The 22,078-nt window shown below is 41.6% G+C and overlaps 1 protein-coding gene across 1 annotated transcript in view; it reads left to right on the top strand.

Annotated features, from left to right (window-relative positions):
• Positions 1–22,078, top strand: part of desi2 (desumoylating isopeptidase 2) — a 46,459-nt gene that overhangs the window by 12,792 nt on the left and 11,589 nt on the right. Inside the window, exons 2-3 of the mRNA XM_024388180.2 lie at positions 15,958–16,030; positions 17,944–18,037. Of these exons, the coding sequence (XP_024243948.1) occupies positions 15,958–16,030; positions 17,944–18,037 (167 nt within the window). The remainder of the gene's footprint in view (positions 1–15,957; positions 16,031–17,943; positions 18,038–22,078) is intronic.

Raw genomic sequence — 22,078 nt, 5'->3', positions numbered from 1 at the left:
ATATCATAACCGCCATCGATAAATGAAAGTACTGTGCAGCTGTCTTCATCAACCTGGCCAAGGCTTTCGACTCTGTCAATCACCGTATTCTTATTGGTAGACTCAACAGCCTTGGTTTCTCTAGTGACTGCCTCGCCTGGTTCACAAACTACTTCTCAGATTGAGTTCCGTGTGTCAAATCGGAGGGCCTGTTGTCCGGACCTCTGGCAGTCTCTATGGGGGTCCCACAGGATTCAATTCTCGGGCTGACTCTCTTCTCTGTATATATCAATGATGTCGCTCTTGCTGCGGGTGTTTCTTTGCTCCACCTATACGCAGATGACACCCTTCTGTATACATATGACCCTTTGGACACTGTGTTATCAAACCTCCAAACTAGCTTCAATGCCATACAACTCTCCTTCCGTGGCCTCCAACTGCTCTTATATGCTAGTAAAACGAAATGCATGTTCTTCAACCGATCGCTGCCCGCACCCGCCTGCCCGACTAGCATCACTACTCTGGACGATTCTGACTTAGAATATGCGGAAAACTACAAATACCTAGATGTCTGATTAGACTGTAAACTCTCCTTCCAGACTCACATTAAGCTTCTCCAATCCAAAGTTAAATCTAGAATCGGCTTCCTATTTCGCAACAAAGTCTCCTTCACTCATGCTGCCAAACATACCCTCGTAAAACTGACTATCCTACCAATCCTTGACTTTACATCCAATTTGCGGAGTAGAGTTTTGAAAGTCAGTCTATCACAGTGCCATCTGTTTTGTCACCAAAGCCCCATATACTACCCACCACTGCGACCTGTATGCTCTTGTTGGCTGGTCCTCGCTTCATACTCATAGCCAAACCCACTGGCTCCAGTTCATCTACAAGTCTTTGCTAGGTATACCTCTGCCTTTTCTCAGCTCACTGGTCACCATTGCAACACCCACCCGTAGCACGCACTCCAGCAGGTATATTTCACTGGTCATCCCCAAAGCCAACTCCACCTTTGGCCGTCTTTCCTTCCAGTTCTCTGCTGCCATTGACTGGAACAAATTGCAAAAATCACTGAAGTTGGAGACTTACATCTCCCTCACTAACTTTAAGCGTCAGCTGTCAGAGCAGTTTACCGATTGCTGCAGCTGTACACAGCCCATCTGTAAATAGCCCATCCAACCAACAACCTACCTCATCCCCATATTTGTTTTTCTGATCTTTTGCACACCAGTATTCCTACTTGCACATCCTCATCTGCACATGTATCATTCCAGTGTAAATTGCTAAATTATGATTACTTCGACACTATTGTTCTATTTATTTCCTTAACCTCACTTCATTTGCACACACTGTATACTTATTTTTATATTGTGTTATTGACTATGTTTGTTTATCCCATGTGTAACCCTATTGTTTGTCGCACTGCTTTGCTTTATCTTGGCCAGGTTGCAGTTGTCAATGAGAACTTGTTCTCAACTGGCCTACCTGGTTAAATAATGGTGAAAAGAAAAATAATACTGAACAGTAGTCTAGGTGTGACAACTAGGCCCTGTAGGACCTGCCTTGTTGATGGTGTTGTTAAGAAGGCAGAGCAGCTCTTTATTATGGACAGACTTCTCCCCATCTTTGCTACTGTTGTATCAATATGTTTTGACCGTAACAGTTTAAAATCCAGGGTTACTCCAAGCAGTTTAGTCACCTCAACTTGCTCAGTTTCCACATTATTCATTACAAGATGTAGGTGAGGTTTAGTAAATGTTTTGTCCCAAATACAATGCTATTAGTTATGGAAATATGTATTAGTAACTTATTCCTTGCTTCCCATTCCGAAACTCACTGCAGCTCTTTGTTAAGTGTTGCAGTCATTTCAGTGTTCTTAGGTAGCGGTATGACTATAGCTTCCCTCCAGGCCTGAGGGCACACACTTTCTAGTAGGCTTAAATTGAAGATGTGGCAATATCGTCCGCCGTTATCCTCAGTAATTTTCCACCCAGATTGTCAGACCCCAGTGGCTTGTCATTGATAGAATTCAAAAGTACAATTCTTGTCTTCCATAATTTGGTCTGATATACTTCGTTGTGTCATGTCAGCATTTGTTGCTGGCATGTCATACCTACAATTGCTTATCTTGCCAATGAACAAGTCATTAAATAGTTGGCAATATCATTGGGTTTTGTGATGAAGAGCCACCTGATTAACTGAATGATGGAGCAGAGTTAGTCTTTTTTCACAATTTTATTTTAATGTGCTCCAAAGCTTTTTAGAATAGTTCTTTATTTTTTTTTCATAGTATAATTTATTTAGTTTAGTCACATGATTTCTTAAATTGCAATATATTTGCCAAACAGTCGGGCTGCCAAACTTATTTGTCATACCTTTTGCCTAATCGATCTCAACCATACAATTGTTCAATTCCTCATCAATCCAAGGGGATTTAACAGTTTTTACAGTCATTTTCTTAATGGGTGCGTGCTTATTAGTAACTGGAATAAGCAATTTCAGAAATGTGTCAAGTGCATCGTCTGGTTGCTCCTCCTTACATATCACAGACCAGCAAATATTCTTATCATATGAATCAATATAAAACTTCTTGTATGTGACATCTTATACACTATATTAGGCCCAGCCTTTGGTACTTTGGTTTTCTTAATTATGGCTACTATATTGTGGTCACTACAGCCTATGGATTTGGAATCTGCTTTAAATCAAAATTTTGCAGCATTATTAAAGATGTGATCAATACATGTTGATGATTTCATTCCTGTGCTGTTTGTGACTACCCTGGTAGGTTGACCGATAACCTGAACGAGGTTGCAGGCACTGGTTAGTTAAAAAAAATATATTGAGTGGGCAGCTTGATGAGAGCCAGTCAATATTTAAATCACCCAGAAAATATACTTCTCTGTTGATATCACATTATCAAGTATTTCACACGCATTATCCAGAAACTGACTGTTAGCACTTGGTCTATAGCAGCTTCCCACAAGAATGGGCTTAAGTTGGTGAGGCAGATGAACCTGTGGCCATATTACATCAACAGTATTTAACATGAGATCCTCTCTAAGCTTTACAGGAAGGTGGTTCTGAATATAGACCGCAACACTGCCTCCGTTGGCATTTGTCTTTTCGGTAGATGTTATAAACATGTATTGCTAACACTGTATCAAAGGTATTATCTAAGTGAGTTTTAGATGGTCAGAATATGAATGTCATCTGTTAGAAGCAAGTTATTGACTTCATGGACCTTGTTTCTCAGGCTGCAAATGTTAATATCAGCTATTTTTAGCACTTCTGGGTTGCTTGATTGTTTTTAATGCTTTACTGGGAAGCTTATCAGAAGTAGACTTGCTCATGTTATTTATATTGGAGCTGATAGTGCAGGGTGAGCTGCACACAGTGGTCTTCCTACTAGGGCACACCACCTCAATGCTAACAGTATAACTCATAGTTTATAGGCACATGATTTACTGCATAAAATAGATGTAGGATCAACAAAGGTATTCAGGGCAGTTCGAGGGACAAATTAAGTTACTTACATTGTCGGCCAACGCCCTTATGATGATGTACATTTAATGCAGCATTTTGATGACGCATTGTCACAATGGTAGGGATTAACTGAGCTGGTCTTGGGTCATTGATAAATCATTGTTTCAACACAGCCTTGAAATGAGTGTACAGAGTCCAGGAGCCTTGATGATTTAGATGGACTATGTCATTCCTGTAGAGTATTTTCGAGAGTTGTCAAAGTTACCTATAAAAGTGATTCCAGCAGAGCTACAGTAATCTTTTAGGCAGATGTGTAATCCCAGTATCCTGTTGAATCTGTCACACCCAATGATGGTACTGGACCTGAAATGATTGGCTGTTTTTTGGAATCTTTTAATGTTAAAATCAGTTCTTTAAATTCCGTTTTCAGAGGTTCCGAGCTAGCCCTCCTGATGTTGTTTTGACCCCACATGGACTACAACAGCGTCAGCTCCCGGCATCTGTCGTAGAACAGTCAAAATCAGCCTTGTGATGTCCTGTACTCGTGCACCTGGGTAGCACAGGGTTTTTGCATTGGGAACCAAGATGTTTCTCACCATAGAGCTGACGACGATGACAGTTGGTGATGTTGAGTGGGCTGGTCTCTCAGGCAGCCTCACGGTCTGATGAGGGTGGGAGCTCTGAGGATCTGAATCTGAGGTAGAAGCCATCGGAGAGGGAGGCAGAACTGAAGACGAATACGCGGGTACCTCCGGATCTGATCTCGAATGGGAAGCCGCTAATGAAGAAAGCACCGGAACCTCTGTATCCAGGGCTGCAAACCAGTTTCTGGTCTGTGTCAGGTCCGGGCTTAACATCTCCAAGGAGACCCCAGTTGCCAGAGGACGCTTTCTCCGACTTCCACGGTGAGTGACGTATCTCCATGGCTGGTTGGGTCGAGAACAGCTTCGTTCTCCAGGGAAAGGGGAGAACCCTTCGGGATGGATCCCTGCTGAGCACTGGCCAGTTCGCTGTGGAGAGCCGACATGGCCGCGTCACTTCCACAAGAGCGGCGTCCGGCTACTGGGGTGAAATAAAAAGTAGGCGGTCATGGATTCCCCAGTAGCTTGTGTAGGTTTACTACCTGCTTGCTAAGAGTAGCCACTTCACCCCTGTAGTCCTCCACAAGCAATTGAAAGTCAGCGCGGTCCACATTGTCCCGGAACAAAGCAAAGTAAACAGCTCCTGCAGCCCTGGAAATGTTCATATAGCGACCTCTATTTGAGACCGCCGAGCCAGCTAGGCTAGCTGGCCTTCTGTGTCTGTCCCCCTATGAGCAATCTGTCAGGATCCCGGGGCAGACGGCAGAGCTCACAGCAACTAAGCTCAACAAAGCTGCAGGATCCAAAATAAAAGTATATAAAAACAATATGTATACAGGGCTCCCAAGTGGCGCAGTGGTCTAAGACACTGCATCTCATTGCAAGAGACGTCACTGCAGTACCTTGTTCGAGTCCAGGTTGTATCACATTCGGCCATGATTGCGAGTCCCATAGGGGGGCGCACAATTGGCCTAGCGTCGTCCTGGTTTGGCCGGGGTAGGCCGTCATTGTAACTAAGAATTTGTTCTTAACTGACTTGCCTAGTTAAATAAAGATTTTCAAGGGAACACTGTCAGCTTTACAAAAACAATATACCGAGGTCTCGCTTTTAGCATTCAGCATTCAACAAACATACGTCGCTCTTGGGGCTACATTAGTTCATTTAGCAGAGATTTGTTTTGAATTCCGTGGCAATATTTTATATTTTTTTAGTATGAAGAATACAATTGAACAAAGCTGAATAAAATAAAGGATATTTCTTTCCAAACCATTTGAGTGCACATGCAGCTGTTCTATGTTGAGCTGGTTAACAAAAAAAATATTAATTAATGTAACTTTTGTTCTACAAACAGGCTTTGTTTGGATTTTTAATACATTGCAAGGCTGCATGATTCAACTCTAATGATGTTTTGAAAAAAGTTGCATGAGCTCTTTTTTTTTTTTGCGCAGGCTGTACACACTAAATCAGTCTCTCATTCACAATTTGACAAGCACTTGATAATGCCTCGAATTTCCCGGCGTCCCCTTTGTGTGACCGTAATGCCCCGTAAAAAAAATCCATGCCTTATGCGGCCAGTGGCCGTTGTGCCTTTGGGCTGAATATAATAATTATCATTACCTTCTTCCTGAGTGATGTGTGCTCTGAAGCGCCTCACTCACATGGCTCTCCATCATGTGATTGGGTCTTTCTCACAGGCTATAAGTGAAGACAGACTCATACGGGACACAACAGCGTGCGTCCTTATCCTTACCTTGTGTATATTGAAGATATTGGAATAACTGTCCACATTTACTTTGTCTGCCAACAAGATGAGTAAGCCTAACGAACAGCAAAACCACTAGCCTATGGTAATTTACTATCACCCATAGTAAAAAAAAGTCAACCTATTCTATGCGAGAAGTAAATATTCTAAACCTAGTCTGGGACAGTTGTGGGAGATAGATCCCAAATTAATACAACCACTAGTATAAAACTAGTATAAAATGTTTTACGCAATGAGGCTGATGCAACATATTAGAATGTTTAGCTTAATATGCTGATAAACTATTAGGCTATTTCTTAACATTAGAAACCCAGCAAATCGCACACGGCAGTAGGCTATAAGCGTGAATGTTCCATTAGCGGATAAACACTTGTCAAAAGATACCGCAAATGCGATTATGCATGTAATGCTTTTATTATAGTGGTGCATTTTTATGGTAAATTCTTTCCCAAACTTAACTCACCCACTGCTTATGTATTCCAGTTAGGCTCTACACCCCTTGTAAAGCGGAATAATGTGCTTAATTTTAAGACGTTATTTGGCCACTTTAGTTGTGATCCAAACCTTATCAAAACATATGGGCTAGGCTACATGAGGAGGCGACTATGATACATTTTTTTGATAAAACATGCCATTGTTTCTTGCCTTACATCGGGCATCATTCACAAGTTCTTAAAATAAAAATTACCTTGCAGGAGCAGCACTATCTAGTGGTCAGAACCTGGTAATATCAGGATATAGGATAGAACATCAATGACACATTTTTCTATAGGGGCAGGACACAATTCACTGAGAATACATTCCATACATAGGATGAAGAAACAATGCTCCATACTACTTGGATTCCTCATGCCTTACTCATTGTTAGAAAAAAGTTAGGTCCAAATTGGATGTTGTGTACTATATTTATTGGATATTATATGAATCCTATAAATAAAAATAGCCAATTTGGCTGCAGTCAATTAGCTTAATTTCTCAGGTCAAATTATATTTCAAGATATAATGTTGCAGGAATGCTAATCTAATCTGTTTCTAACTACAGAAATTGTTTCAGAACAATCTGAGCTGGTGGGTGTCATCGCTTGCAGAAATGACATGGAACGACTACTCTAAATTGATCACTAACGTTTTGAAGCTGAGCAATTTGCTCGTGCTCTACGTAGTACAGTCATATCTGACTAAGATCATAACCGAGTCAGAAATGCGTTAATCCTGTTAAATATAAAACGGGAGAGATTATTTCACAGAAAAAAATAATCTTCCTTGAGTTTTGTCGGAGTTTACAGTGACGAAAAGAAGTGAACTTCTAACTTCCAAGCTGAGCCGTTGCTACGGATACTCGCAGACCCATGAGCAGAGCGCATGCAAAGCCTGCCGTGCACAGGGAGCGAGTGACAGGAGCAGCAAATGGATTTACTGAGGAAATTATGTATGATTTCGGACAGGCCCAGACCTTAAATTTTGAAGTCTCAATCGGACCTGGGTACTAGGGTAGGGCCTGAACACCGCAGTCATGGTTAGGGCTCGGGCTTAAAGTTCATGCCTGTCCAGGGCTCTAGTATGACTCACTGAGATGTCTCTAGTCATTCACTTTATTCAAACCAAATGCCCAGTGGCAGATTTTCTGAAAGAGCAGATTCAAGTTCTCCTTTTGATTCTAAAGAGAGCTTATTCCTAGCATTTCAAGCATATATTAGACGAGTGACTGAGTCAACCTGCATCTGCATCACTACTCATTTCTGTCTACTTTAGCAACTGTGGAAATTGGGAGACTCAATAATAGTATGTTAACCTCAGTGCTAATGTCACAGGGAAAATACAGATATTTTTTCAATGCAGATGGTAGTTCTGCAATAATACTAGCACTCTGAATGAGCCTGTACTCAATTTGCATGACTAAAGATGTCAAGCGGGATGGAAAAGATTATCTAACTGTTCTCAATTTGAAACGAATCTTGATTGGTTTTGCAATGCAAATGCACACTTATGCATGGAAAAACAGCTCTGCCAGTTAGGTTCAAGAGTGCTTCTGTTTATGCATCATTGCTTTTCATGTGCTTATGAGGGAATGGAGAGAATATGTGTAAGTAGGAAAGAACACACTCTAAAATGGTAGCTTTTCTTTCAAGTAGCCTACTTTCCACTCTTCTGAGCAGAAGCACCAGTCTGCAGTCGTCACTGTCGTGAAAATGGTATGTTAACAACAGGAGACCGTGGGTAGTCTAATAGATTTTAATATCCTGTGCTACAAACAGGAATGTATCATTGGGAAACATAAATGTATGGGCCCTGGTGACAATATTGTCGGCCTGTTTTCCCAAACGGATGTTTTGGAGGATTGGGGATGTAAATTGAGGATTCCCTATCTTCAATGACACAGATCAGGCAGCTGCATCAATAATTCAAGAGACTGGTCCAATCTCAGAGATAGGCTACTCCAGTCCTCAGGGGCCTGATTGGTGTCAAACTTTTTCCCTAGCACCAGTTAACACACCTGACTCCAATAATCAGCTAATCATGATCTTCAGTTTAGAATGCAATTATACTGAACAGAAATATAAACGCAACATGGAAAGTGTCACATTTTTCATGAGCTGAAATAGATCCCAGAAATGTTCCATATGCACAAAAAGCTTCTCTCTAAAATGTTGTGCTCAAATGAGTTTACATTCCTGTTAGTGAGCATTTCTCCATCGCCAAGATAATCCATCCACGTGACAGGTGTGGAATATCAAGAAGCTGATTAACCATAACCAGCATGATCATTAAACAGGTGCACCTTGTGCTAGGGACAAAAGGCTTCTCTAAAATGTGCAGTTTTGTAACTCAACACAATGCCACGGATGTCTCAAATTCTGAGAGTGTGCAATTGGCATATTGACTGCAGGAATGTCCACCAGAGCTGTTGCCAGATAATTGAATGTTCATTTATCGAGCATAATCTGCCTCCACAATGTCGTTTTAGAGAATTTGGAAGTATATCCAATTTGGCCCTACAACCGCAAACCATGTGTAACCACTCCAGCCCAGGACCTCCACATCTGTCTTCTTCACCTGCGGGATTGTTTGAAACCAGCCACCCGGACAGCTGATGAAACTGAGGATCAGCTTCCTTGATATGTCACATATGTCCGGTGGATGGATGACCAAATTTGTGCAAAGAATTTGAGAGAAATAAGATTACTGTGGGTATCAAATTTCTGGTATCTTTTATTTCAGCTCATAAAAATTGCAACCAACACTTCACGTGTTGCATTTTATATTTTAAGTATACACTACCGTTCAAAGTTTGGGATCACGTAGACATTTCCTTCAAATAAAATTACTTTTTTTTTGTCCATTTAAAATAACATCAAATTGATCAGAAATACAGTGTAGACATTGTTAATGTTGTGAATGACCATTGCAGCTGGAAACGGCTGATTTATAATGGAATATCTACATAGGCCCATTATCAGCAACCATCACTCCTGTGTTCCAATGGCACGTTGTGTTAGCTAATCCAAGTATATAATTTTAAAAGGCTAATTGATCATTAGAAAACCCTTTTGCATTTATGTTAGCACAGCTGAAAACTTGTGCTGATTATAGAAGCAATAAAACTGGCCTCCTTTAGACTAGTTGAGTATCAACATTTGTGGGTTCGATTACAGGCTCAAAATGGCCAGAAACAAAGACCTTTCTTCTGAAACTCATCAGTCTATTCTTGTTTTGACAAATTAAGGCTATTCCATGCGAGAAATTGCCAAGACACTGAAGAGCTCGTACAACTCTTGTGTACTACTCCCTTCATAGAACAGTGCAACCTGGCTCAAACCAGAATAGAAAGAGTGGGAGGCCCCAGTGCACAACTGAGCAGGAGGACAACTGCATTTCTATAACTTCATAAATATTTTTTCACACTGGTGGAGAGTGCCAAGATGGAGACACGGTTGGCTTTAACACAGCACAGCTTATCGGTCATTGTGTGTGTGTGTGTGTGTGTGTGTGTAAATCATTAGCCCCATCTGGTGCTTTTGGAAATTGTATTTTTTGGTACTATTTAGCTTTGTTAGGCCTGATAAGTTAACAGTGAGCTGGCTTCAGAAAAACAATTATGTAATTTTCCAGACATATCTCCTGTTTATTGGGATCTCTCTCTCTTTCTACACACCATGTGCTTGCTGCTCATAGCAGACAGAGGGAAATTAGGTCTGTGGAGGCCTCCAGCCGATCCAGGGGCCTTTGGCGGGCTACACGAGCAGCAGAGCATGTGTCTGGATGTGGTGGGAGCAAAGTAGACTGCCAGAGGCCTTGTCACTCCGCACTGACACAGCAGAGGAGCCAGCCGCACAGAGACCAGGGTTGTGTTCCTTAGGGAGATAACTTTTTGAAATGGGGAGCTACTATGTGTGGCTCAGTTGGTAGGGTTTGATTCCCATGGGGGACCAGTATGAAAATCTATGCACTCACTCTGGATGAGCGCGTCTGCTAAATGACGTTAATGTACTACCTTGTCCAACAAAATGTTTACTGTGGTGTGCCCTACTGAACGCAACCCAAGGGTGGTTGGGAAGAGAGCTAACCTTTAATAGACCACTGTTCACTGCTAGCCTCTGCATGCACTGTTCTTAAGTACTTGATGTTAAGTATGTTTTAACAGTCCCTTTTCACATGTATGTTACAATGTGTCCAGTCTTAAAGCTACATGCAAGAAATAGGCTTGCCACTACAGTCTGTTAGCTAGGCGATTTATAACTCTTTCTTATATCTCTGGTTCCTTGCTATTTCACAATCAAATAGTGATTGCGTTTTCTCTTTTGCTTCACTACCAGATATAGGCCTACCGTATGAGCTGTGTCTTCTCTATCAGTAGCAGGGACTCTCTTGGGTGTCGCTGATCTGTGCTGGATCAGCTCACTCAGCCTAGCTGTGATTAAGACATATCCCTGAGTTAATCGGGCTCTTTGCTGCTGCCAAGGTTGTAATGGTGCTGATGGGTGATCGTTTTAATCACCTGGCTAGCCTAGCTTAACACTGCCTTTCGGACAGACCTGGTCGAGCAGATTTTTTAGTGGTTAAGGCTGAAATTATGTTTTTGCACCTACACTTGAAGTCAGAAGTTTACATACACTTAGGTTAGAGTCATTAAAACTAGTTTTTCAACCACTTCACACATTTCTGGTTAACAAACGAAAGTTTTGGCAAGTCGGTTAGGACATCTACTGTGTGCATGACACAAGTAATTTTTCCAACAATTGTAAACAGACAGATTATTTCACTTATTAACTATCACAATTTCAATGGGTCCGAGGTTTACATAGTTGACTGTGCCTTTTAAACAGAAAATTATGTCATGGCTTTAGAAGCTTCTGATACGTTAATTGGCATCATTTGAGTGTACCTGTGGATGTATTTCAAGGCCTACCTTCAGACTCAGTGCCTCTTTGCTTGACATCATGGGAAAATCAAAAGAAATCAGCCAAGACCTCAGAAAAAAAATTGCCGAACTCCAAGTCTGGTTCATCCTTCATCTGGTCTGATGAAACAAAAATAGAACTATTTGGCCATAATGACCATCGTTATGTTTGGAGGAAAAAGGGGGAGGCTTGCAAGCCGAAGCTCACCATCCCAACCGTGAAGCATGGGGGTGGCAGCATGATGTTGTGGGGGTGCTTTGCTGCAGGGGGTACTGGTGCACTTCACAAAATAGATGGCATCATGAGGGAGGAAAATGATGTGGATATATTAAAGCAACATCTCAAGACATCAGTCAGGAAGTTAGAACTTGGTCGCAAATGGGTCTTCCAAATGTACAATGACCCCAAGCATACTTCCAAAGTTGTGGCAAAATGGCTTAAGGACAACAAAGTCAGGGTATTGGAGTGGCCATCAAAGCCCTGACCTCAATCCCATAGAACATTTGTGGGTAGAACTGAAAAGGTGTGTGTGAGCAAGGAGGCCTACAAACCTGACTCAGTTACACCAGCTCTGTCAGGAGGAATTGGCCAAAATTCACCCAACTTATTGTGGGAAACTTGTGGAAAGCTACCTGAAATATTTGACCCAAGTTAAACAATTTGAAGGCAATGCTACCAAATACTAATTGAATGCATGTAAACTTCTGACCCTCTGGGAATGTGATTAAAGAAATAAAAGCTGAAATAAGTCATTCTCTATACTATTGTTCTGACATTTCACATTCTTAAAATGACGTGGTGATCCTAACTGACCTAAGATGGAATTTTTACAAATGTCAAGAATTGTGAAACTGAGTTTAAATGTATTTGGCTAAGGTGTATGTAATCTTCCGACTTCAACTGTACCCGTACATTTTCAGATTTGTTGGTATTTTGGTCCATTTTTCAATTGAGTATTTTCAAAAAGTGAACCATGTCAAACTTGATGGAAATGTATGTTTTCTTTAGTTTATCATACAACTGTTATCAACATTTTGTATGGATTTTAGCCACTATAAAATGGACATGCATCAATAATTTCAAAGCTCACTACATTGTACATAATTTCAAAGCCCATTTCATAGAGAATGTTACAAACTTGACTACTTAACTTAGACCCAATGACCATCTCTTCAAACTAATTAGACGTTTGGTAGTCTATTTTTGGTAGTCTACCGCTATTTCCCGAAAGTCACTCTTCCAAAGCGTAAACAATTTTTTTCTCAGATTCAGAATAATCTTTATTCACTAAATTATGTGTGGTTATCATTACATTTATTTTCCAGATTTGCCCAGAGGGAATTGTTGATATGTTTTACATTTGTTTTATTCTAGATAACATTTTATTTGTAAAACTGCGGCAAAAATGCATTTTACATACACGTCTTGAGTGTTTTACAGATAGAAAGATGAAAAGTATTTATCCATAATCTGCTCTGGAAAATTCCGGTTCCGCAGTGTCTTAACAAGTTGAAACAAAATATTTAGGCTGACTGCATCCAGTGTCCAGATGTGTTTTTACATTTGTGTGGTAAACCTTTATTTTCAGAATGTAAAAGGCTGCTACTACAATTTCAATAAAGGAAATTGTCTGTATATTTCAGCTGTTTCCAAAACATTGCTTTGCTATAAAAAAAAAAAACATACTAGAAAAGTGTTGGCTCAAGGAGAAAATTTTGTTTACACTGCCCTGCTTAGTTTGGCAACTGTCGGGCGAGTGTCGTGTGCTTCCTCTGGAGGGAGTGGTCTAGCATGACAAGTTTGCAAGTTTACATTGCAATAATTTGTGTAGCCGAGGGTATTTTTACGAAAATTCTTCGTCGTCTGAAGACCCTTTTTGTTAGGAAAGAGGCTCCTGTTATTCTTTTGAGGTGTGATTATGCTATAATACTGATATTCCTATCGGTATGAATCTTTTTTTTCTGGGAGACTGCAGTGAAAGTGAGAGGCAGGAGGCCGCCATTTAATTAGCAGCTGTCAAGCTCTCTCTTCTCTGAGTTGTGACGCATGCTGTTAAGGACATGACAATGTGTGTTAGCAGGGGTGTGTGCAAGAGTAAGAATGGGGAAATTACAGGCTTATTACAGTGGTCTACGGGTTTTCTGTCAAATACACAAACGAACATCACCTTGAATAACTTGAATGTGAGTAATGGCTTGGACCTGAAAGTGACAGACTGAATCCACTGCAATGACAGACGGGCCTGCCAACAATATAATGATGTGGCAGTTCTAACGATCCGTCCGTATTTAATCTACAGGGGCGGGCACGACCAGATTGTACAAGTAGATCAAATTACTGTCCACATCGCTCACAGGAGGTTTTAATCAGGGATCTTTTGTCACTTAATTTATGTCCTTCCGCATATGCAGACATGAGCACTGAGCAGGCTTTTGGACTTCTGGGAAGGGGGTGTTATGCATTTATGCACGTCTGTGCGTGAGTCCAATTGGTTTCCATGGTTACCTGGGGATAAAGTCGTCTGCATGCTTCCGAGCCGAAACAGTTCATGCATACACTGAGTATACAGAACATTAGGAACACCTTCCTAATATTGAGTTGCATCCCTTTGCCCTCAGAACAGCCTCAATTCGTCTGGACATGTCTTTTACAAGGTGTCAAGTGTTCCGCAGGGATGCTGGCCCATGTTGACTCCAATGCCTCCCACAGTTGTTTAAGTTGGCTGGGTGTCCTTTGGGTGGTGGACCATTCTTGAAACACACAGGAGACTGTTGACCTGGCACATACTACCATACCCTGTTCAAAGGCACTTAAATATTTTGTCTTGCCCATGGCACACAATCCATGTCTCAATTGTCTAAAGGCTTAGAAATCCTTCTTTAACCTGTATCCTCCCCTTTATCTTCACTGATTTGAAGTGGATGTAACAAGTGACATCAATAAGGGATCATAGCTTTCATCTGGTCAGTCCGTCATTGAAAGAGCAGGTTCTTCATGTTTTGTATACTCAAAATATAATGTATATTATGATAACATTTTGTGACGTGTTGGTCTTCGGCAAGGTTTTCTTTCTCCTGTTCATGCGCACATTTTTCCCTGAGGCAAGCTGATGTTCGGTAGCTGAAGTCAACTCCCCTTCGTCAGTAATTGGTCAACAGTAGGGATTCTTCATTGAAGTGTTTGTTGTCATTAAACGAGAGACCTGGTTTCATACAAATGTTTTCACTTGAGAAATACTATACCAAACATCTTAGTTAGATGTAAAATTGCGCGACTAAGACCTCGGCATAGTCCTATAACTCAATTTTTTTATTTTTTTTATCTTGGATTAATTCAGACTTTTGATCCTGGTTACAGTGTCTTAAGAGGGACAAACGGTACTATTGCAACTTTTTTCTCGTATTTCAAGCGAAGGTCTTTTTAAGGGAGTATCCGTGGAACAGATGTTCACTTCGCCCAGTAGAGGTCTGCTAGGAGCAAACCAAACCTAGTATGCAGACGCTTTATTAGGTCACTGGCACTTTGGTTTTCCAATTTTGGCTCTGAGTCAGTCGTCTATGAAGCGCTCCTGTCTGTATGTCAGATCTGAGAGACTGCTTTGTTCAGTGGAAGGACTGATGGTCCAGATGTAACCTTTCATATTTGACATTTCCCAGGCACATCTCAATTTGAGCTCTGAACAATGTCAGCTATGTAGACTGACTGCATGGGACTCTGGGGCATCGACCAGAGAAGGAGGATTTTAGTTCATAGAAAACTATGCTCTCTGATTGTGTGCTGTTGGGCAGTGATTTATTGTTGTCTTGTCTTTCATTTAGAATAAGTGGATTGAGAACATGAAGTTAGGGCTATACCCTAACGCGTACTGTATAACCTTACATTACACTAAAATAGCCCAGAAATGTCCTATTCAAAACAAATTATGAGGGAGGTAACATCTATCTTCTGCTTCTCCTCCAGTTGTCTCTCAGCACACTGAGGGCATGTGGAACTCCGTTAGAGTTAACGATCATTAACATGCTCCATCTTAGACTCCCCTGTTTGCTGGCACATCAGAGCCCCGTGAGGCCTAATAAAATGGTGTTTCATTCAGTAGAACAGAGCCTTCAACCTCCTTAGATAATGACACTAGCTCTCTTACTGATGGCTCTCTCCATCAACTCGGAGCAGTAGTAGGACTGGGGACCTGGCTGATGAGAACACGGTGGCGCCAGATGCCAATTAAAAAATCAAAATAAAATCTATTTATTGGTCACGTACACAATATGCAGATGTTATCGCAGGTGCAGTGAAATGCTTGTTTCTAGTTCCAACTGTGCAGTATTACCTAGCAATACATTTAAAAAAAAAAAAAAACACATAATCCAGAAAAATAAAGAAATTAAGAAGTATCTCAACAAGCAATGTTAGAGAATGTAATATAGAATTGGTATGATGAATGTCATCCACATCATACAGGGTCTATCAACCTATCATTATCAAATGCATACATGTATCATTACTGAATAGAGTGAGAATGCACATCGTCTTGCAACAGATGATTAGTCTTTTGCTCACTGTTCAGACTGTCAAGCTTGTGTTTTCCACACACTGTCCTTTCATAGATAAGTGACTTTTACATGTTTTATTCACACCATCTGTTAACCTGTAGTAAACATTTGAAAGAGTCCCCTGTGTATCTGTGTATTACTCATACTTTTTGTCTGGAGGCAGTCGTAATGATCACGGGTGTTTTCGGTTTTCTTTCAGTACTGGATCAACGAGTTCACCACCAATCTGGGAATTGGCGTCTTTCACTCAGGGATCGAGATCTATGGCAGAGGTAAGGAAACCTCCCCGCTGCTATTTAACAGCCCTGGGTGGGGTTGACTGACCAAAGCTCAACCAGGCACTCCAGTGAACTGCTGGGCTGTCAGGTGCTGCTGGGTAGAACTCCTCTGTCTGCAAGGCCTCGTCAAGTAGAGAGGGCATTGAGTCCGATACTATGGTACTATTAGTACCTGACATCAGGACTGTAACAGATGGTGGTAGAAATAAAATAAGGATAGAAGTATAAACTTGTAAGAAGAGTTTCAAATTGTTGTAGCTGCTAACTCGTCTTTACTCATAATGCCTACACGTCTCAGATCCCCCCCCCAAAATACAAGCCACATCAACCCAACCTAACCATTTGTTAGCTAATTACCAGCTTCACTACAAACCAGACACACACTTTTGCCATTTTATTGTTTCTGGCTGTTTGTTATTCAGGATCAAATGGGTTCTTCCTCTAATTAAAAAATAGACCCAGCTAAATTACATTGCTATGAGCTGCACTGCAGATATTGCGATTAGCAAGATTCAAGACTGCTGTCACACACAATCTGCGCATTTGCCCACGTTCGTTTCACGGTGTTACAGCGTGGTAGCCAGGGCACCAAAATCGCAGAGAAGTTGAGCCTCACCCTTCACGTTTCACTCTTAATTCTTGCGGAAATTGACCACCTGGTTTACTGTCTGCATCTGTCATATCTCTGAGTCTATCTTTTTAAAACCGCTTTATTCTAGAATCAGCCTCCCAGTTGCTCTGTCTAGCCTGTGTGTCTTGGAGGATTGGCCTTCAGCCAGGATGTGTTCAGCAGCCACTGCTTTATTGATCAAGAAGGAGAACTGGAAGTGTTATTTTAGTTGAAAACACTGGTGGTTCAATCTGTTAAATCAGCGTCTCGCCTGTGGTTTCAACCTCACAGCTCAGCCTATTAAAAGCTGCTTTCATCTATACATTTTAAAAGAAAGCTCTGAGTTTAAATATATCCTCATGGCAACCCCTTCAGTTGCATGGTAGGATGGACCTGGGTATTTCTAATGCCTGGCTTGTTTACCCTTAATTGAGCTGATTCAGGGAGACTGACAATCCCAGCAACAGATGGTGTGGATTAGGCACATAATTATTGCCTTTTACATTACTTTATGAGCAGCGCAAGCTGGCAATTATTTACTGTGTGTCTGTCTTTATGAGAGTGTGAGTTTGCCAAAACTGACACTGTTTATACATTCTGTGAAATGGATGTGCTGTGTGTATCTATGTCATTCATGGAGAAAGTGCATGAGTTATTGTAATTCAGCACAAGCGTTCAGATCAGGAGTTAGTAGCAGGCCGGATGAGTACATCAGAGGGGTGGGAACAGGGTCTTTGGAGATCCCCATCCGCTGCATTCATCATGGAGCTGGGAGCTAGACGGACTGATAGCGCTAGACACGGACTGATAGAGCTATAAATACCTACCGCGTCTGCGACTTGGCTTCCTCAGACTGCCTCAGCCCATCACAACAGACTACAATACTACCCCACCTGCCCTACACTCACCTCAAACACAGCAATTCCATTATTTTACTTTTAGATCTGTGTATGTTGTTGTGAATTGTTAGATATTACTGCACTGATGGAGCTAGGAACACAAGCATTTCGCTACACCGCAATAACATCTGCTAAATATTTGTATACGCCCAATAGTTAGATTTGATTTGATCACTGGTCCACACTCACCTCAAACAGAGCAACTCCACCCGTTCCAACTCATCTCAAACAGAGCAACACAGCCCCACACTTACCTCAACACAGTAACACCACCCCACAGCCCTGTTAATTTCCCACCAACCTCTACTAGTACTACTGTTATGTGCTATGAATCTTTGTATAGTGTGTTTGACTTCCTCTGTGTGATCTGATCAATGGCCTGATCTTTGACCTTTCAGAGTTTGCCTATGGAGGACACCCATATCCATTTTCAGGGATATTCGAGATAACGCCAGGGGATGCCACAGAACTCGGGGAGACATTCAAATTCAAGTGAGTATCATGGCTTAAATCGAGGGCACTTAGGGTTTTCTCACTGTATTTCGAAAAACAAGTTATGGTTAGTTGCCAAATACTTGCGCTAAAACATGAGAACATCCTTAAACCTGTTTGAAGTGGAACTAGTACTGTTGCTGACGTATATGTTCTTCTTTCATTGCTTGTGATGGATTCTGAACTGGTAATTTCTATTCATATTGGTAAAGTTGATTTTTTTCTGTTTAAAGCAGAACATAGGATCACGAGAATACCGTGAAGTCACATAGGATTTCTGCTTCAAGCGACACAGAGGGTCACATCAATAGCTAATGGTTACTCACAGATTTTTTTTCTTCAATTGTTGTGGAGACAACCTGCATGGCCAATTTCTTGTCTTTATCTTGCAATCATTTTGTGACAATAATGCTCCCTAAAATGGTCATCATTATATACTGCCTTCTTGTAAAGGACACTCTGCCGAGTTGAAGTGTCGAGCCTTTACAGCTATGTTCAATGAAGCACACTGTTACAATGACAGTGATGGAGGTGGAAGAAGAGGAAAATCCCAGCTGGACTGACATAGAATGTTATGAATACACTTGACTGTATAAGAGTACAGAAGAATGTGTGTGTGTGGGGGAGTTGGGGTGTTTCTACAGCGTGTCATTGCAGATGTGCATGCATTCATGCAAGCCCCAAGTTGGTGTCTGGCTACTTTTGATTGTGTGTGCGTGCCTGGTTAAGTCTGGGGGGACTGTATGTGTGTGTGCCTGGTCTGTGTGTACTGTATGTGTGTCTGTGTGTGGGGCTCTATAGCTTGTTTGCATAAGTTATGCTCTAGGTCAAATCAAACTTTATTTGTCACATGAGCCGAATACAAGTGTAGACCTTAGCATGAAATGCTTACTTACAAGCCCTTAACCAACAGTGCAGTTCAAGAAGTGTTAAGAAAATATTTACCAAATAAACTAAAGTAAATTTATTAAAGTAACACAATAAAATAACAATAACGAGGCTATATACAGGGTGTACCGGTACTGAGCCAATGTGCGGGGGTACAGAACCTATGAACCTCAGCTATCATAGTTGTTGTATCAACTTCAAGTCTGAAATGCATGAATGAAGCCTATGGATAGAGTAGAATATAACAACTCTATTGTGCCAAGGATGCAAGTACCATATACATGTACTGTAGTTATTACCACACATGAGATCCCCACATTGTAGCCTGAACATTGAATATATTCACTGATCATGTACTTTTCCTTGGCAAATAAAGAAGCAGTTCAGTTATGAATCTCCGAAAGACATTCTTTTTCAGTCATATCCAATACCAGGTGTATCAAACTCCATTCTTTGAATGATGCTGTGTCTGCATGTATGTATTACAATTATACACTTCGACAGTGTTTACCGCTCCTGGGACATCAATGATTACACATTGTAACTATGCAATAGACTAGAAACGTGATTTAAGCAAAGGCTGATTTAATAATTCATATATACATTCTGGAAAAAAACTGCATCTAACTCCCTTCATCTGCATTAATCTGAGGACACAGGATAGTATTTTAATGAGATACTTAATTTCAACCAGTGGAGAATGTGAAACGCTTTATTGAAAGTTCATTATCCAGGTGTTATACATACATAATAAATGCATTATAATTGTAATATTATAAATACGAGTTCAATCTGTACATCAATGCACTTATGGTGTGCATTATAAAACGAGAAAGAAAGACGAGGTGGGGAGAGGTGTAGAAGACAGAAAGGGAAAGAGGTAAGAACAGAGGCAGACAGCATATGATGAATGAATTACAGTGCTACCCTAATTCTCTCAGTTCATCACAATTAATCAAATGTTCACATACACATGGTTAGCAGATGTTAATGCGAGTGTAGCGAAATGCTTGTGCTTCTAGTTCCGACCATGCTGTAGTATCTTAACAATTTCACAACAACTAACTGATACACACAAGTGTAAAGGAATGAATAAGAATATGTACATATAAATATATGGATGAGCAATGGCCAAATGGCATAGGCAGTAGATGGTATAGAGTACAGTATATACAAATAAGGTTAATAGTGTAGGGTATGTAAACATTATATAAAGTGGCATAGTTTAAAGTGACTGGTGATACATTTATTGCATCCAAATTCTAATTATTAAAGTGGCTAGAGATTTGAGTCAGTATGTTGGCAGCAGCCACTCAATGTTGGCCTTGAGGAGCTGTTTTTCAGTCTCTCGGTCCCAGCTTTGATGCACCTGTACTGACCTCGCCTCCTGGATGATAGCGGGGTGAACAGGCAGTGGCTCGGGTGGTTGTTGTCCTTTTATCTTTTTGGCCTTCCTGTGACATTGGGTGGTGTAGGTGTCTTGGAGGGCAGGTAGTTTGCCCCCGGTGATGCGTTGTGCAGACCTCACTACCCTCTGGAGAGCCTTGTGGTTGTGGGCAGTTTGTCCGTGATTTGTACGCTGAGGAACTTAAAACTTTTCCACATTCTCCACTACTGTCCCATCGATGTGGATAGGGGGGTGCTCCCTCTGCTGTTTCCTGAAGTCCACGATCATCTCCTTCAACTTTTTGTTGATGTTGAGTGTAAGGTTGCTTTCCTGACACAACACTCCGAGGGCCCTCACCTCCTCCCTGTAGGCTGTCTTGTTGTTGTTGGTAATCAAGCCTACCACTGTAGTGTTGTCTGTGGACCTATTGGGGCGGTAAGCAAATTGGAGTGGGTCTAGGGTGTCAGGTAGAGTGGCGGTGATATGATCCTTGACTAGTCTCTCAAAGCACTTCTTGATGACGGAAGTGAATGCTATGGGGCGATAGTAATTTAGCTCAGTTACCTTAGCTTTCTTGGGAACAGGAACAATGGTGGCCCTCTTGAAGCATGTGGGAACAGCAGACTGGGATAGGGATTGATTATGTCCGTAAACACACCAGCCAGCTGGTCTGCGCATGCTCTGAGGACACGGCTAGGGATGCTGTCTGGGCCGGCGGGCCTTGTGAGGGTTAACCCGTTTAAATGTTTTACTCACGTTGGCTGCGGTGAAGGAGAGCTCTCAGGTTTTGGTAGCGGGCTGTGTCGGTGGCACTGTATTGTCCTCAAAGCGAGCGAAGAAGTTGTTTAGTTTGTCTGGGAGCAAGACATCGGGGTCTGCGACGGGGCTGGATTTCTTTTTGTAATCCATGATTGACTGTAGACCCTGCCACTTTCTCTTGTGTCTGAGCCATTGAATTGCGACTCTACTTTGTCTATACTGATGCTTAGCTTGTTTGATTACCTTGCAGAGGGAATAACTACACTGTTTGTATTCGGTGATGTTTCCGGTCGCCTTGCCCTGATTAAAAGCAGTGGTTCGCGCTTTCAGTTTTGCGCGACTGCTGACATCTATCCACGGTTTCGGTTGGGGAGGGTTTTAATAGTCGCTGTTGGTACAACATCACCAATGCACTTGCTAATAAACTCGCTCACCGAATCAGCGTATACTTCAATGTTGTTGTTCGACTCTATCCGGAACATATCCCAGTCCACGTGATCGAAGCGTGGAATCAGATTGGTTGGACCAGCGTTGAACAGACCTGAGCACGAGCGTTTCCTGTTTTAGTTTCTGTCTATAGGCTGGGAGCAACAAAATGGAGCCGTGCCTTTATGGAGGGCGAGAGTTGGCTTTGTATGCTTCACCGAAGTTAGAGTAGCAATGATCCAGAATTTTCCCATCCCGGGTCGCGCATTCGAGGTGCTGATAAAAATTTAGGGAGCCTTGTTTTCAGATTAGTGGTGTCTCCTAACCTTCGGGCCAACTGGGGGCCCAAGGCCGGTTATCTTAACTTCTTTTGGCTGCAGGGGCAGTATTGAGTAGCTTGGATGAAAAGGTGCCCATTGTGAACGGCCAGCTCCTCAGTCTGTTGCTAATATATGCATATTATTATTAGTATTGGATAGAAAACACTCAAGTTTCCAAAACTGTCAAAATATTGTCTGTGAGTATAACAGAACTGATATTGCAGGCGAAACCCTGAGGAAAATGAAAACAGGAAGTGGCTT

This window comes from Oncorhynchus tshawytscha, linkage group LG25 (assembly GCF_018296145.1).
Source record: "Oncorhynchus tshawytscha isolate Ot180627B linkage group LG25, Otsh_v2.0, whole genome shotgun sequence".
Classification (NCBI taxonomy): domain Eukaryota; kingdom Metazoa; phylum Chordata; class Actinopteri; order Salmoniformes; family Salmonidae; genus Oncorhynchus; species Oncorhynchus tshawytscha.
The sequence above is the reverse complement of the archived record's forward strand: the minus strand, read 5'-3'. Positions and strand labels throughout refer to the sequence as shown.